Below are 16,735 nucleotides of genomic sequence, written 5' to 3' on the forward strand. Positions count from 1 at the left end.
GCGGGCAATACAAGAGGGAGTAAAAGTCAATACCTGCACTGTACTTCTCCATGCAACTTTTGCGGACATTAGCAAGTAAATCGCATGGGAGCCAAAACCCCCCGTGTGGGGAATAAGAAAAAACGATCTGCCCCTCATATTTTTCTTTCTTTTTTCAAAAGAAGTGGGCTTCAAGCTGTTGTGTGTAGATAGGCACAGATCAGCGAACACTAATTAACACACTGCGCTAACAGCCCGTTATTCTATTCAATTACTGCTCCTGGCGCCCATTAGGCTTCTTACTTTTCTTGTCTTGATCACAATAGGAGGGGAAGATTAGCTAAATACGAACAACAGCCCCAAAACAGAGACAGGGATTGTTTCTGCCTTCCCAAATGAGGAGCTTTCATCAAAATTATCAAGCTATTAAGGGCCGCCGATGTGCCTGCGCTCTTGACCGCGACACATGAAAATGAAAAAGCAGAATTTAAATCCAATCTCCAGTCGAGACAAGTCGTGCAATCGCGCTGCCCTCAGCCCGCTGATGTTGCGAAGCAGCGGTGAGCTTAAAGCTTAAAGCTCACACGAGCACTTGAGGAGTCCGACGGTCCTCAAACGCACAGCGGTCGGTAAAGAACACAACAGAACAGCAAGCGCGGTGAGGAACTTTAATCCCATTATACAATTTTACAACTCCAACATCCCGAGGGGAACGGCGGTTTGAAGGTATTATACTTCAGCCAGCCAGGCACGAAGCGCGCACGCATTCAGACAAGAACGCCAGCTACCGACTTGCAAGCGCTGCACCTCGAAGGCCTTTTCAACCATCTGTAAGACATCACCGAGGACATCAAAAAAAAACAACAGGCCGGACCACCGCAACTCAGGCGGGGGTTGGGGGGGTTTAGGGGCTTAATCCCAAACCGATGGAGCGGGAGGAGAGCCCGCCAGTCCTAATTTAAACCTGATGGGGTCAAGGGTCAAGTCCAAGCGGGAAAAACGCAGGAAGACAAAAAGTCATCCAAAACCTGGTCAATAAAGAACTTTGGAACTGGATATACACATGAAATCGTTTTATATTACGATCATTGGGGGTGTAACCAAGGAAATTATGAATAAAGTGATCCACAAACTGGCTAATTTTTTTCCATTGCAAGTAATATGCTGTTATCAATAGAAAACTGATCAAAAAACTTTGAACGTATCACATCTGCCACGGTGGTGCCGAGTTTGTTGCTGGAGAACTTTTTGGTTCTGTGCGTGTCCAAGGAAACCACAAACGGGGACAGCGTCGCGCTGCCTTGGAGAGTAATACAGTCCGTCATGATATAATGTAATAACAATAATATATATAGTCCTTCACTGTATAATTTTTGGCTAGATTTATCCGGGAATATGTTCTTCAGACAATGAAGTTATCAATCTATTGTAATTCAGTTCCACAGTCAAAGTCTTCCTTCAAAGCCTTGAAAATTCAATTCATGAACAATTTTTGCCACAGGGTGAGTTTTGTTTCTCCGTCGCGAGTTTATAAAAATGTGTCAGAGGTGATCTGTGCGACTGGTTTTAGTTGAAATGAAAATGTGCACAAGTCGAAAGCTATTTGCTGCGTGTCGCCGTTTATGCTTTGACCGTGACACCAACGCGCAACTCTTTCATTTTCGTTGTCCCAACGCAACAACGCAACGTCAATAAGTAATAAGACGGTAAATATCACCAACTGCAAACGATATCACGACGTGTTTTTAAATGGATTTTTGCAGCTGTTAAATCGCTGCATGATCAGGAATTTTGACTTTATTTGGCACAATGGGAATGTACCAACTTCAGTCCTTTGCCGGATGTCCAATCCACCCACAATCACATTATTTGAATTGTGGCATTTTCTGTTTTAACAAATAAACAGCACACTTATTCACTATTTACAGTGTCGCCAATCAATATGCGGCAGACGGGCCGCATCCATCCTGCCGCCTGCCCGTTGGAGGCCCTCAAACTGTTCACGGAAACGAGAACTTTGCTGGTCATGCGAGCAAATATGATAGCCCAAAAGTTCACAAAACTCGTGAAAATAAATGGAATTCCCCAAATTCCAGAGCTCACCTCGCTGCGACCAGCGCGTTCATTGCGTATAGAACACTAAGAAACTGATTCATATGACAAATCTATGTGTGCCATAAAAGGCACATGCTACGTCCTAACTGGAAAATGATCAATTTGATTGTCGCTGTGCCTTCATTCCAACGTAAACGAACCCAATCACACTTGCTTGCTCATTGTTCTCCCCCCGTCCCCCCCCCCCCCCAATGTTTCCATGCACTCATGTAGGCAACAGGAAAGGGAAACGAGGCTTCCTGTGGAAGAATGGGTGGCTCGCTTTGAGCGACGACCCCGTGTGTGTTTTGTATCGACGCGTCGATGCCGCAGTCCCATCTGTCTTTCTTGGACGTACAACCGTTGTCCCACGAGCGACTAGTTGACGATGAGCTGTTGTGTTGACGACTGGCTTTGGGGATCCTCAAGCTGACGTTACTGTCTGGGTTTGGAACTAGGAGAAATCCGTTCGTTCGTTCGTTCGTTCCATCCATCCATCCACCCATCCATCCATCCATCCATCCATCCATCCATCCATCCATCCATCCACCCACCCATCCATCCATCCATCCATCCATCCATCCACCCCCCACCCACCCATCCATCCATCCATCCATCCACCCACCCACCCACCCATCCATCCATCCATCCAACCCACCCACCCACCAACCCATCCATCCATCCATCCATCCACCACCCACCACCCACCCACCCACCCCCATCCATCCATCCACCACCCACCCACCCACCATCCATCCACCCACCCACCCATCCACCCATCCATCCATCCACCCACCCATCCATCCATCCATCCACCCGAACCCATCCACCCACCCATCCATCCACCACCCACCCACCCACCCACCCATCCATCCATCCATCCATCCATCCATCCACCCACCCACCCACCCACCCACCCATCCATCCATCCATCATCCATCCATCCATCCATCCATCCATCCATCCATCCATCCATCCATTTTCTGAAGCGCTTCAACTCACAAGGGTGGCGGGAGTGCTGGAGCCGATCCCAGCTGACATTGGGCAGGAGGCGGGGTACGCCCCGCGCTGGTTGCATGCCAAACAATCATTCTCGCTCACAATCATTAACGTCTTCAAGCCATCGTATGTCACTTTTGGCACCCCCTAAGTTCAGATCCTGCATTACAACAAAATAACACAACTTCCGCTTCAACAGGACGCAAGCAAAGCATGATGTTACTCCCTTTGTGTGTCATTCTACGGCATTTTGACTTCATTGTTTTAAGGTCTTGAGATTCCATCCCTAATCACACCCGCAACTTTCTCTGCGAGCGCGACCGACCACGCCCGTACATTTTTCAAACGCGAGTGACTGCCTAACGCTGCGGCCGAGATGGGCACGGAAAGTCAGAGGTCAGAAGATTCCAGTCGGGTTTCATCGGCTCATTTTTTCCATCGAGAGAGGCCCCATCTGCTCGGAACGTCAAAACGCAGACACGAAACCGTACAACAACGGCATTGATTTGCGACAGTGCGTCGGCGCTGAGGACATCCATTAGGCGCCGACCGAAACGTTTTTGGATGTGAACGAGCGCAGCGGAACGCCGTCGGACCGCAGGGGTCGCTACGGTATTGTGTCCCGTTTGGTTTGGAGAGGAGCTCGGGAGGCATCGGGGAGGGGCAACCACGGGGGGGGGGGGACGGAGCCGCGATAAGATATGACGCAGCGAGGCCGAGTGGCGAACGGATGAATAATAGCGCGGACGCGGCGGCAAGTCGCAGCCGAAGAAGAGAGGGGAAGACTTTGGAAGGAAGAAGAAAAAAATGCAAAAAAAAGAAAGAAAGGCTGAGAAGAACACGCTGTGTGTGTGTGTGTGAGCGCAGAGTGTTACTGGTGACTGTGAATGACAGTAATGATGATCGCTGCCGATTGCAGCTCTTCCGAGGGTGTGTGTACATTTGCACAGCACAGGCAGCGTCTCACCATGCAATTCATTGCAAAGTGGTTGTGCTGGGTCTGCAGTTCCACGGCGTGCTGGTGGTTCCCCCGATTTCTGTGTAGCTGGTCAGGAAAAGACCCTTGTTGTGCATGATCCAGTCGAACATCTGCATGTACAAAAAAAAAAAAAAAAAAGCTGCTAGTTAAGTTGACACCGTAGACCAAAATGTGTCTTGTTTTGAGACCTGGTTAAAAAAAAAAAAGTAGGATGACGACACCAACGGCAAAATTATGAAATCGGACATAATGTTAGCTAAAACTGCACAATCTGGAGTGATTACATGTGGGACAACAACCGTTATTTTTGTATAATTATTTGTACATATATGTGCATCCTGGCGGCACGTTGGATCAGCTGGTAAAGTGTTGGCCTCACAGTTCTTTTGGACCCGGGTTCAATCCCGGCTCCGCCTCTATGGAGTTTGCATGTTCGCCCCGTGCCTGCGTGGGTTTCCTCCCGGACCCCCCAAAAAAACTTGCAACATTAATTGGACACTCTAAATTGCCCCTCGGTGTGATTGTGAGTGGGGCCGTTTGTCTCTACATGCCCTGCGATTGACCGGCGACCAGTTCAGGGTGTACCCCGCCTCCTGCCCGTTGACAGCTGGGATAGGCTCCAGCACTCCCACGACCCTCGTGTGGCTAAGCGGCAGAGAAAATGGATGGATGTGCATCCTCAAAATATGATTCTACGTCAAAACTTAGAAGATGAGAGGACAAATCAATCAAAGTTTGATATGAAATAGCAGGGCTAGACGTTGTACAAGTATCTACTGATGCATTTCGACATTTTTGTAGGAATACAATTATTACTCAGATGGATGGTTGTCACGAGAACTTTTCATGTGTTAAAGCAGTAAAGCATATCACGCGAAATACGCACATTTGCCAAATTTTGCGAAGTTGACGGAACGTGCACCGCGTCCGCCGCGCTTTCAACTTGGCAGTGACGTCAGAGGCACTGCCGACATGTCTGCCGCGTCGCATTACAGGCCGGAGACTTTTGACAGCAGGCCTCGCTCCGCATTGTATTAGCTCCGTTCATCAGCTCCGCACATGCCACTCACAACGCTCGAGGAATACCGACGCGCCCACATTTTCCGCACCTACCCGGAGCCGGAATGTTGGTCGGTATCGGATAAAAAATAACACAGTGTTTTTCTCTCCTATCGGAGAAGCGGGTCAGTACCTTTCCACTATAAACACATGTAGCTTTGCGACTGAGCCTGGCTCAAAACCGTTCTGCCTTGTCACGTCAACATCATGTCGTGTTTCAAACAAACCGAGGATCACTCGGTTCAAGAGGTCCTAAACCTCTTTCGCGAGGTGATTCAACTGATCTCGCTCCTGTTAAACATCAAATAGTCAAGCGGTATCGTCGGATGCCAAAAGCACAGAAAAAGAATTCTGACCTTTTCCGCATCCTGCTCAAAAAGACGCAGCTGGAAACATTGGTCCAGTTTCAGCTTCCTCATGTGCCACAACTGCTGCAGGTTCTGGCGCGTTCCGTGGAGCTTATCCAACAAACCGGTCACTTTGGCGCCGAGGTTGTGAGCGTCGGCGTGCGCGTAGAAGCCGCGGTGGTGATCGTTGGACTCTCCGGCGGCGCCGCCGATCCGGTTCCCGTAGACGCTTTCGACGGCGCCCCCGCTCCCCGCCGTTTGGGACTGCAGCCTCTGCAGCAGCCTGCGACCCTGCGCGTCCAACTCTTCCACGGAGGCCTTCGTGGCCCGTTTCTTCAGCGCCGCGTGTTCCTCCATGAGCCGCCGAGCCCCTTCCAGGTCCCGCGGGAGATCTCGCTGGGAAAGGGTTTCCTGCAGCTCCTCCAGGCGCGCCAAAGCTCGCGCCGCGTCGCTGGCAAAGGTCTCAAACGAGAGCCGCACCTACGGAAAAATTGACCCTTTGCCAGCTGCCAATAAACTGTGTGAACGAAACGCTGGTTTTGGGTTGCGGAGAGCGGCCAAACCTCAATCCAGTCATCGTGGTCGTACTCTAAACTGCCGTCGAAGTCGGCCGTCAGCTGCGACGGGTCCACGATTTTGGACAGCCCCTCTAACGAAACCATGACCGTCTGTTGGTGTCAGGAGGCAGACGGAAGGAGAACAAAGGTCAAAAGGGAGGCCGATCGTCATCGCCGATCGCAATCCGAGCGGTTCCACCGTGTCCAAATATTTCCCACAGTCAGATTTAAATACCGCAAAGAATGTGGAGCTTTGTGCCGATATTCACATCTACTGTTTGGACAGGTGTGAAAACATTCCACTCACTTTATGCAACAGTCGACGTTATCGCTAATTCCAACGGAGGCGAGCAGAGCGACAAACTGAGAATTGCTGATTAATTTCACTTCACAACTAGCAGATAACTTTAAGGCTGATGCCGATTCCGGCAAAACTCTGCCGGATACGTCACAATTTTTGATTTTTTTTTTTTTTCAAAAAGCTCATTTGAATGACATTATCTTTATCTCGTGCGGACGAAAATATGCGTAAAACTGGCCAATTTCTTTGATTTGAAAAGGGTTAATATTGGGCGATTAAATCAGCCGATCGATTAATCGGTCGGGAACCTTAAATGGGCCAACAACCGGAAAATATGTGCATGAATTCATTTCCAGACATTTCAAACAAAGTGGTCCACTTTTGTAAAATAAGCCATCAGAAGCTAATGTTTACAAGAGGCCCAGATGAAGAGGACGCTAATGCTACTTTGTGTTTGATGCACACTTGAAAGTTGCTGCAAGTTGTGCGTCCTCGTCCAACTTGCATCACCGTGTCCTATATATCCAGTTTCCATGGCAACTGGGTCAAGCCTAAATATACCAGCGTCACGTGACCGCAAGGGACGGACGGAACAGTGTCACCGTCACTGAGCAGCGATGCAATTGGCGCTGATCAAACGGGACCGACATCGATACGAAACGAACTTTCCCCATCCCCAAAAAATGAAACTCGAAAAAAGATGGCTAATACAGCCAACGTGGAGAATTGCTAAATGCAGCCCAGTCCAGTCAAGTGGTTGTGGATTTTGCCGAAGGGTCAAAGCGTCACGTGCACGCCCTTACCTCAAACTCAAACTTGGAGCTGCCGAAGTTGGTCCTCTGCTTCTGCCAGAAGTTGTCCGGCTTGATGATGAGGGCCACGTGGATGCAGGACGGGAAAGAGTCCTGCAGGATCTTCAGCAGCGGCTTGATGCTGTCCCATTTGGAGCCGCGCATGTCCACGATGACCGTGAAGCCATGTCGGACCACCTCCTCGCTGCGGGACACATCGCACAGTCACCGAGTCGCGCGACGTCGACACGAAACCGGTTCTGAGGACTTCGGGGAGCGAATAAGAAGCCAGAGCGCGATTGCCAAAGACACCGCAGTGAAAATGCCCAAAGCGCAACTAGTCGCGAGAGCTGAGCGTTCAATTTCCACCGCTGCTTACCACGAGTCCCACCGCCCTACAAGTCCATAAAAGGCAATTTCTCGGCGTTAAAACGGTTTAAATCAGCATCTGTCCGGTCGGGAGAGCAAAACAGACACAGGGCCTCCTGCTCTAACTCGCGCTGACCTCACTATGAAAACAGATCCGCAGCCGCCGAAGGGCTCGACAGACAAAAAAAAAAAAAAAAAAAAAGAGGGGAGGGATCGACGGAGAGAGAGAGAGAGAGAGAGAGAGAGAGAGCGAGAGCAAAAACTGAAACTCGCTCACCAGGACAATGAGTGGGGGGGGGGGGGGAGAGACAAAATGATAGGAGATTAAACTTGGAGTGCGTATGAAAATCTCCACAGAGCAACAGGAAACGTGGCGAAAAGCAATCTTAAATGCTCTCAACACAAAGTCAAAAGACACTCGAGAGTAAATAGAGCGGCCTCCTGCTCACGAGCAGGATTCACCTTGTCCTAGATTTTGGGGTTGGGGGTTTTCTTTTCTTGACGATTCTTTTCTTTTTGGGGGAACCAAAAATGTTTATCTCCACTTCTTCAAGAAAAAAAAAGAAAAGGTTACATTGCTATTATAACAGACGCCTTGCTTAGTGAGAACCTACTAAATAGAGCGCGTGCGCCTACGTCAGAAAATCACGTGACGTTTGTTTACGTCGCCATATTGCCGGTCAAGCCGAGCCTCGCTCAACGCTAAGTCGGTTGGAGACGACGCGGAAAAACGTCTTGTAGCACGACGCCCAGAGTCTTGTCCGATACAACAGTACATGGAAAAATTTGATAAACTTGGCACAGAGGACCCGCAATGCGGAAGTCGATGTTTTCGCCGATAAAGTGGACTGTTAAGCGGGATAAACGCATGGATCTGGTGAGTAAGCCGTTGAGATTTACACAGAAAAATTTGAAAATACTTCGTTGCTGGATCAGGAACAAATCCCACATAGTGACGGGTTGACGGCTCGTGAGCGCGGAAGCGTATTCGGCTACACGTTAACCTTTGCCGGAATCCGTCGATCTTTTCAGCTAGTATTCAATACAAATGCCAATATTTAAAGAATTGACCCCCGGTTTTACACAAACTCGCATTCATTAACGATGATTGGAAAAAAAAAAAAGACGACGGAGTGGTCTCCGCGGAACGTACACGGAAGCGATTGCGGTCACACTTAACCTCGCTAAACCGCTGCGACAGACGTCACGTTCACGAGCTCTAGAGCTAGAATCACTTTTACGGGGACTTTGTACGTAAATGCAAAAGGATTCTTACGTCCAGCTCCTTAAATATACATTTTTACTGTCCACATAAATGCGACCAAACACTTTTTTGAACAAGGACCGCCAAGAGGGGAACGTGTTTGTTTGAAATGCGGCACAATGTATTTATGCTTTATGTATTTCTTGCCTGGGGATGGTGGCCAGGTAGGCGACGAGCCTGCGCAGGTCTTCCGCTCGTATTCTGTCGTGGTTGCTCCGTGCGGGGAAAGTGAGAACCGGACCTCCTCGTCTGTCTCTGCCTCCTGTGTGTACATTTTTTTTTTTTTTTGGGGGGGGGGGGGGGGGGGGATTAAAATGCCAGCACTGCAGATGTAAAATACAAACTGACATTTTACTGGGTTTCCTTGATCGGCTACGGGGAAGATTAACATTATTGTTCATCAGTTAATAGCTTGATTGTTAAATCTACGGGAAATGTTCTGAACTCCTGTTTTGATCCCAGTGTTGTACACAGCAGAATATTTTCGCCCGGGGCACTTGTGCCGTAACCAGCGTCTACGTGGATCTAGATCAAGTTCCCACCGGTGACATCACATTTTCCCTTCTTCTGCCTCAATCGTCTCAACACACAATTAATCCCAAGGAAATTTGAACAATTAATCAATCAATAAATATCAGCATTGGTCACGATTGGTGGCTCATTTTGCACGAGACAGGTCAAAGATACAAATTTTATGCAGCAATTATGCATCTCGGCAGCACTGTTGCAAAGGAACATCTCAATGAATTAGAATATGGTCGAAAAATTAATTTCAGTGCTTAGACACTGTATAGAGTCATTGATCACTTGGAAATTTAGCTTAATTCCTGCCCTTTTTTTCCTGATTAGAAATCATTTCCATTTTTTTTCTGGATTGTCTGTGACTTAATATTGCCGTACACGGAGATGGTGAATTTGGGGTTTTTGTTTGCTACAAGCTCAAATGATCTAAATTATATATATTTAAAAATGAATCCTGAACTATTTCACTTTGAGTGTATGAAGTGCGTCCCTTGAATGAGTTTCACTTTTTTTTTTTTTTTTTTTTAATCAAGCCAGCGAACGCAATGAAGCTTTTTTCATGGCGACGCGCCTGCATTGCTGTCCGGCGTGACGATTTTGACGCACGCGTCCCACCTGAGAGAAAGGCCACTTTCTCCTTGAGGATGGGAAGCACGTCAATGGCCTTCATGTCTTCATTGCGATGAAAGCCTGCAACAAAGAGCACAAAAGGCTGCGTCACAAACGTGACTTTTTCCATTCACACACAAATATGGCCGACGCGATCGTCATCAGTTCATTACTTCCGTTCGTTATGTGAGGTGCTTATCCTCACGAGGGTCGCGGGAGTTTATCCCAGCTATCATCGGGCAGGAGGCGGGGCACGCCCCGAACTGGTTGCCAGCCAATCGCAGGGCGCATGGAAACAAAACAACCATTCGCAATCACAATCGCAGCTAAAAGCAATTTGGAGGCTTCAATGAATGCATATTTTTGGGAGGTGGGACGAAAGCAGAGTTCCCGGGGAAAACCCACACGGACATGCAAAGGCCACACGTGCAGGGGCTGGGATTTGAACCCCAGTCCTCAGAGCTGCGGCTCAGACGCGCTAACTGCCGTCCACCGTGCCGTTAGTTCATTCCAGTTTAGCCTCATTATTTTAAGCTTCTGTCAAATTCCCCGAGTGCCGACTGTTAGGCATGAGGCGAGCGGACACACACGCACGCAAACGCAATGCGGACATTTGCAAACATAACGCTGCATGAAAAGATGACAGCCGCGCACTTTCTCGCGATAAGATTACCGGTATATTAGTCTTTTGTTTCTTTATCGTTCCAAAAGGGACATTTTTCTTTTATTCATCCCTCACTGATTCCCACAGGCAGTATTATATGGTATAATACTATATCGTATATCACGTAAATCATCACTGCTGGGCAGAAACCTTGGGTTAAATTCCCATTTTAATTCAAAGTGTGGTTTTCCATGTTTGACCATGCGATATTAACGGCTCAACAATAGTTATATAATAATAATAACAATGATAACAAACAAACAAATCATTTTCATGTTAAGTTTTGAAGATGCAAGGATTCCGCCTCATGCCAGCGACATGAAAGGTGAAAACAAAATGTTTCATTTTTGAAATGCTTCTATATTTGTACTTGTGACATAAAATTAATTCCGTGACCGAGCACAAAAGTGCTTTTCATGCACAGAACATGATCTCTCTCTACTTTATAATTCGTTACTCTTTTCCAGGTAGTGAGATGTACATGATGGTACATTTTGCATAAACGTTTTCAGAGTAAAGATGCTGGCAATGATACTGTTAAAAAAAATAAAATAAAAAATTGGTGTGCCAACCATGACAAACAGATAGCAGCAAACGTGCCACCCGATATTCAATACAGTATTCATAAATTCATACCCTGGAGACCGCAAAGTTAAAGTTCTCCTGTCAAGGAAACAGTGCATTATAAAGTCACCCTAAAATTTCAATATCTCTAAATATTGTGAGTGGTGTGTAGACGCATACTGACAGAACAAAAATCTGAAAAAAATATCCTGGCACAGATGAAAAAAAAAAAAAAAAAAAAAAAAAATCGGAAGCTTTTTGACGTTATGGGTGCAAAAGAACGGATGGTTATGTTTTGGGGGCTTCTTTTTTCAAACGGGTCTTGGGTGAGTGTTAAAACATTAAAATAGCTCGCCGGGAACGCTTTCTTCATCCTGCGCTGTTCACGTTTGTGTCGCTTCGCCTGGTACTCAAATGGACCAACGACCGACCAGTACTCACCTCGGTTCTATTGCTCAACTTTCTTACAAAGTAAGAACAATTATGGTGGAAAAGTCCAAACGCAGAAACAAAAGTTTGCTTTTCTTTCAGGAGCAAGTTCTGTGGGGGCAATAAAAAAAAAAATCAATCGAAATCAAGCCGTCGTATTTTCTACAAAACAGGAGGAAAAATACAGCAACCGCATCCAATTTCTGGCCTGTTCCAGTGCTCTCCACGCATTACGCGACTTTTTTCAAAGTAAGTCTCACATTTACAGTGAAGCCTCATTTTCATGCTTTTGAAAGTCACCCTTGATGTGCGAACACGTGATATTCGCGGCGCTGGAAGGAAGTGCAGCACGCTCAAATAGAAGCAACTTCAGATTTCCCCTAAACTCCAGACAGGATCAAATCATCGGAACGTTTAGATGTACGTCAAAATAGACTTTTAGGATGAGAATATTCACAGAATATTAGCTATGGCGGTTTGTCATGTTAACTAAGAGTCGAGACTAAGAGTAAACAATGCCCAAAATTGGACCCGCTTGGACAAACCTCCCCAAAAAATTGTATCAAGAGGCCTGGGGGAAATTCCATCTTGAACCGCTGTTGCCAACTTTCATACCTTTCTTATGACTTGAGTTGTAATGTAACCATGGTACCCGAAAATGACTTTTCGGTATCTGCCAAGGCGTGGGAATATCACTTATCCAAAGTACCAAAAAAAAAAAAAAAAAAAAGCCTGATCTTAAGCGTGTCCGTTACTCGGTAACGCACGCCACACAATTTACAGATTGAGGTCATCGACATGAAACGATAACTCAAATATTAGTGTAGTTGAAGCCACATTAAATCAGGAATTTAGCACAGACTTTACATGCATACAAAATCTGTGTAGGCAATTGTGTGTGTGTGTGCATGCGTATGGAAGTAAATTAATGCCACCAGGATCTGAATTTGAAATGTAAAGTGATCACATTTTCAATAGCTGCTACAATCCGCTGTCTAAAATGATTGTTATGCTATTTACACTATGTGACGTCACGTGACAAAGAAAGATTGGCTGGGTGCTCGGTTTTGACCTCAAGTAACCCTGCCTGGTGGCACAGACGGTGAATTTCAGACGTTGAATTGTAGCCAGTTGAATTGTTAACATTGAAAAGTTACATTGAAATACAGCCATTGAAAATGTGATCACTTTATATTTCAAATTCAAATCCTGGTGGCACTAATTTACTTCCATACATGCGTGGACGTCAAGGTGAAAGTGACTCTCTTCGTCTCTCACGCGCACACAAACACACACTTTTCATTGGATGTATTTATGTATCCTTGAGTGAGTTCATAATGCATTGCACATTACACGGCAGAAAGACTGTATTCCTAATGTGTAAATGAACAAGTAACAACAAAAAACTACTTTTTACTCAGGAAAATAACAAAAACAGTGTCGCCGGCAGTGAAATCGCGGCTGCCTTTGCACTTTTATGGGACTTTGGCATCGCTGTGCAAATAAATGTGTACTAATCACTTCCCAATGGCTTTCTTGCATTCTTGGTTAAACGCTTCGACACAGCTGATTTCTCTTTACGAACTACAAATGAGTATTTAACGAGAGACAATCGTGATGCGAAATTAACTCGCGATGGTTGGAAGAGGTAACAGTAGCCGGACTACTTTCCCAGAATACCGGCGTGACTGCCCGTAACGTTGCCTCGCGAAGCGTTCGTCGGACATATTTGCCACTCGATGTATAAAATGAATTTAAAAGAAAAAGCCAGAAGATGAAAACTGTTCAACATTAGTCAGACGCACACTCTCCAAAGTTCTCCACTGCTGTTTCTTTTGCTGTATTACAAACGCGTTGGAGAATCCAGTTTTCTAATTTTAGCCTGGACTCAAAGTGTCTCCGGCTAATGCACAAGCAACATAATCCCCTGATTTGTGTCAGTCGCCGGAAGGCAGCTGCCAAACAAACTGATGAGCGGGAACGCGGCAAAGCACGAAAAACAAAAGTCACTGACAACCGCGACAAAAAAATGTGATGTCATTCATGTCGTCATCACCACCCGATCGACCGTCTTCACGTCAAAGCGTTCATCTCCAAGTCCGCCAAGCAATAATCAAACATTTTCAATCACCGACTGCTCGACAGGCGGGGGAGACCCCGTAATGTAATCCCGCAATTTATGGTCTTGCTCACTTTTCAACTTTTTAATTTGATGGCGATGATAGATGGATGGATGGCACGGTAAGCAGAGAGGAGACAAAGGGTAGCTTTGCAAAAGTCTGCGACGCATCCATCATCTCGTTGACCGGCTAAGCTAATGATCCCTCACTCGGATCATGTGATCCGAAATTCCAAAAAGTACGACTGCATATTTGCATGCAAGCGCTAATTTGTAATCTGCATCATGACGACGATGGGAAAATCCCGGGTCTCCTTCTGACTCTGAAGGCTGCCACAATTAAAGCGAGCTGATTGTCGGCAATATTTACATTTACAATTTAGAATGCTGTCTCCGGTCCACATGCAATCAAGCATTTTCTCAACTTGCAATCAGCCAACCACTAGGGGGCGAAAGCATGCTCAGGGCTTCGTTTAGCTGGCGAAATAACAAGCAGGCGCACCGACGGTGGGACCCTGAAGGTGGAGATGGAAGTGAGACATGTCGAGAAGAAGAAAGTGGAGCAAAAATAGCAAATGAGGAGCAAGTAAGGATCAACATCCGTGGTCGGGACATGTTTCGGATTCAGCGTGATTGACGTTCTACAGAATTATGGCACACTTCACCCGTTTGTCCTGTGTAAATCTTTAAATTTTGGGGACTGTGACGTAAGCAGGGAGCAGGTGGAGGAACAATTAGAAAGATGGAGGCACGCGCTGCAAAGGAGAGGAATGAAGATTAGCTGAAGTGATGTGTGCATGAATGAGAGGGGGGAGGGGGAAGAGTGAAGCTCCAGGGAGAAGAGATGGCGAAGGTGGACGACCTCAAATACTTGGGGTCGACATTACAGAGCAATTGTTAGTGTGGTAAGGAAGTGAAGAAACGGGTCCGAGCAGGGTGGAACAGCAGGCGGAAGGTGTCTGGTGTTCTATGTGACAGGAGAGTCTCCGCTAGGATGAAGGGAAAAGTTTACAAAAACAGCGGTGAGGCCGGCCATGATGTACGGGTGAGAGACGGTGGACAGGAAGCAGAAGTGGAGGTAGCAGAAATGAAGATGCTGAGGTTCTCGAGGTTGGATAGGATTAGAAATGACCTTATTAGAGGGAAGGAGAGCCAAAGTTGGATGTTTTGGAGACAAGGTCCGAGAGAGCAGACGTCGATGGTTTGGACATGTCCAGAGGCCAGAGAGTCTTGAGGATGGAGCTGCCGGGCAAAAGGAGGAGAGGAAGACCAAAGAGAAGGTTGATGGATGTCGTGAGGGAGGACGTGAGGACGGTGGGTGAGAGAGAGGACGATGCACCGGATGCAAAAAGATACACGCGCTGTGGTGACCCCGTACGGGGCAGACCCAAAAGAAAAGAAGAAGAATGTATATTGTAAAATGGGAATCCATTTATTTCATTTTATCTTTTTTTTTGCAACGAAAATTTCATTTTTTGTTGTTGAAAATACAGCTATGTTGAAAGAAACAAAAGCACAAGCGTTTCCCACTGGAGCTCAACAAACTATCGGCTTCGTTCACACCCTCACGCAGATCGGAATCGTTCTTCCTGCATCCATTTTTAAATCTCAAAGTTGTTAGTGACTCGAAGGAGATCATTCAAAGGTCAGCCACCCCTTTTTTATTTTTTTTTTTAGACGTGATGCCGAAGGCAACCCAAAACCACTGAATACGGAGAGGGAGACAAAATTGAAGCTTAGATGTTGAAGGCAGAATGCGCGTCTCACACGGACGAACGTCTTGGCTTGAGCTGATGTCGAAATAAAATGGTGAGTTGTGAAAACATTTCATATGCATCAGGAGCACGGGCCTAAATGATATCACTTCCCCACGTCTTGTTTTTGGAACTGCACAATTGTAGTTGTCAAACGTCAAACATTGGTCAAGTTTTGCTCTCCAAGTCGGAGCAGAGACACACACACACACACACACACACACACACACACACCGGTGGTGTTTCTGCTATTTTTATTGTTTCGCTTTCTCTTAACATTTCGACACGTCACGGATTGAAGACATCATCGAAACCAAAATTATGATGTGTACGAGTTCTTCCGATGAGATGAAACTGGAAGAAATGCGCTAAGTTTGGACTGCAATGGGAAACTTTTACAAGCTCTAACCCCAAATTGCAATATGTGTCGTGACAAAAATATCTCGGCTTACAAGTTTCCCAACTTTTTTCATGACATCTGAATGGAACGTAACCAAATGTCATCTTTGAGTAACAGCCAGCGAGAAAGAAAAATACATATGCTAAACAATTAAACTCAGCATTCTGTCCAACGCGGTTACAATTACTGGGAACGCAGCACTTGCTCCTGTTCAACGGACTGGTCTCATTTTGAGATAAAGACACCTGGACTTACCTGGACTTTATGGTTCTGTCTAGCCTCCTCCGTCATTTTGCTTTGGTTGCCGTCGTTGCAGAAAAGATACGAAAGGCATTTGAAACGGAAGCCAGAAACTGTGCTTTTTTTGGTAATCGTTAGATATTCTATCTTAATTTTAATTTAAAAAATATAAAGTAAGGTGTCTGAGACATAATTTGAAGCAAAATCCAGCACCTGATTTTCTTCTAGCACTGAAAGGGTTATTTCACATTTTCTTTTTTCAAACTTTTTCAAAAGATAAATGGTGCATGGATCCATTCTTTCAAAGTTTGAGGGTCCTTTGTGCTAAGAAAGTGGAGCTCGAAGCCTTTCAGAGCTGGATGCAGCTGTTTTTGCACAAACGGAGGAAATGATGACTCCAGCTCATTTTCTTTCAAAATATTTGAAACGTTAAATTATCTTTCTGCTCCGTCGCTCTTCTCAGATTCCTAGTTTGGCTTTTAATTCAGTGACTTGAACCGCTAAAGTGAAGACAGTTGTCATTTCCCCCCTGAATTCAACTTCTTTTTTCACAAGCTTGTGAAGTTCACATTTTTATACATTATATAACGTGACGGAGAAAAGCGTTTGGTGCGTACAGAGCCACAGGAGGATGCACCTGATTTTCCAAATTCTTTCAGAAGCTGATGATCAAGAAGCAATTTTTTTTTTTTTTT

General features: G+C 46.1%; 1 protein-coding gene across 1 annotated transcript in view; it reads right to left on the bottom strand.

The window, feature by feature from the left end:
* triob (trio Rho guanine nucleotide exchange factor b) overlaps positions 1–16,735 on the bottom strand; it is a 96,758-nt gene that overhangs the window by 48,591 nt on the left and 31,432 nt on the right. Inside the window, 7 exon segments of the mRNA XM_061818949.1 lie at positions 4,040–4,101; positions 4,104–4,161; positions 5,467–5,937; positions 6,021–6,125; positions 7,119–7,311; positions 8,887–9,001; positions 9,877–9,951. Coding sequence (XP_061674933.1) covers positions 4,040–4,101; positions 4,104–4,161; positions 5,467–5,937; positions 6,021–6,125; positions 7,119–7,311; positions 8,887–9,001; positions 9,877–9,951 — 1,079 coding nt within the window.

The sequence above is a fragment of the Syngnathoides biaculeatus genome, chromosome 5, assembly GCF_019802595.1.
Source record: "Syngnathoides biaculeatus isolate LvHL_M chromosome 5, ASM1980259v1, whole genome shotgun sequence".
Taxonomy (NCBI): domain Eukaryota; kingdom Metazoa; phylum Chordata; class Actinopteri; order Syngnathiformes; family Syngnathidae; genus Syngnathoides; species Syngnathoides biaculeatus.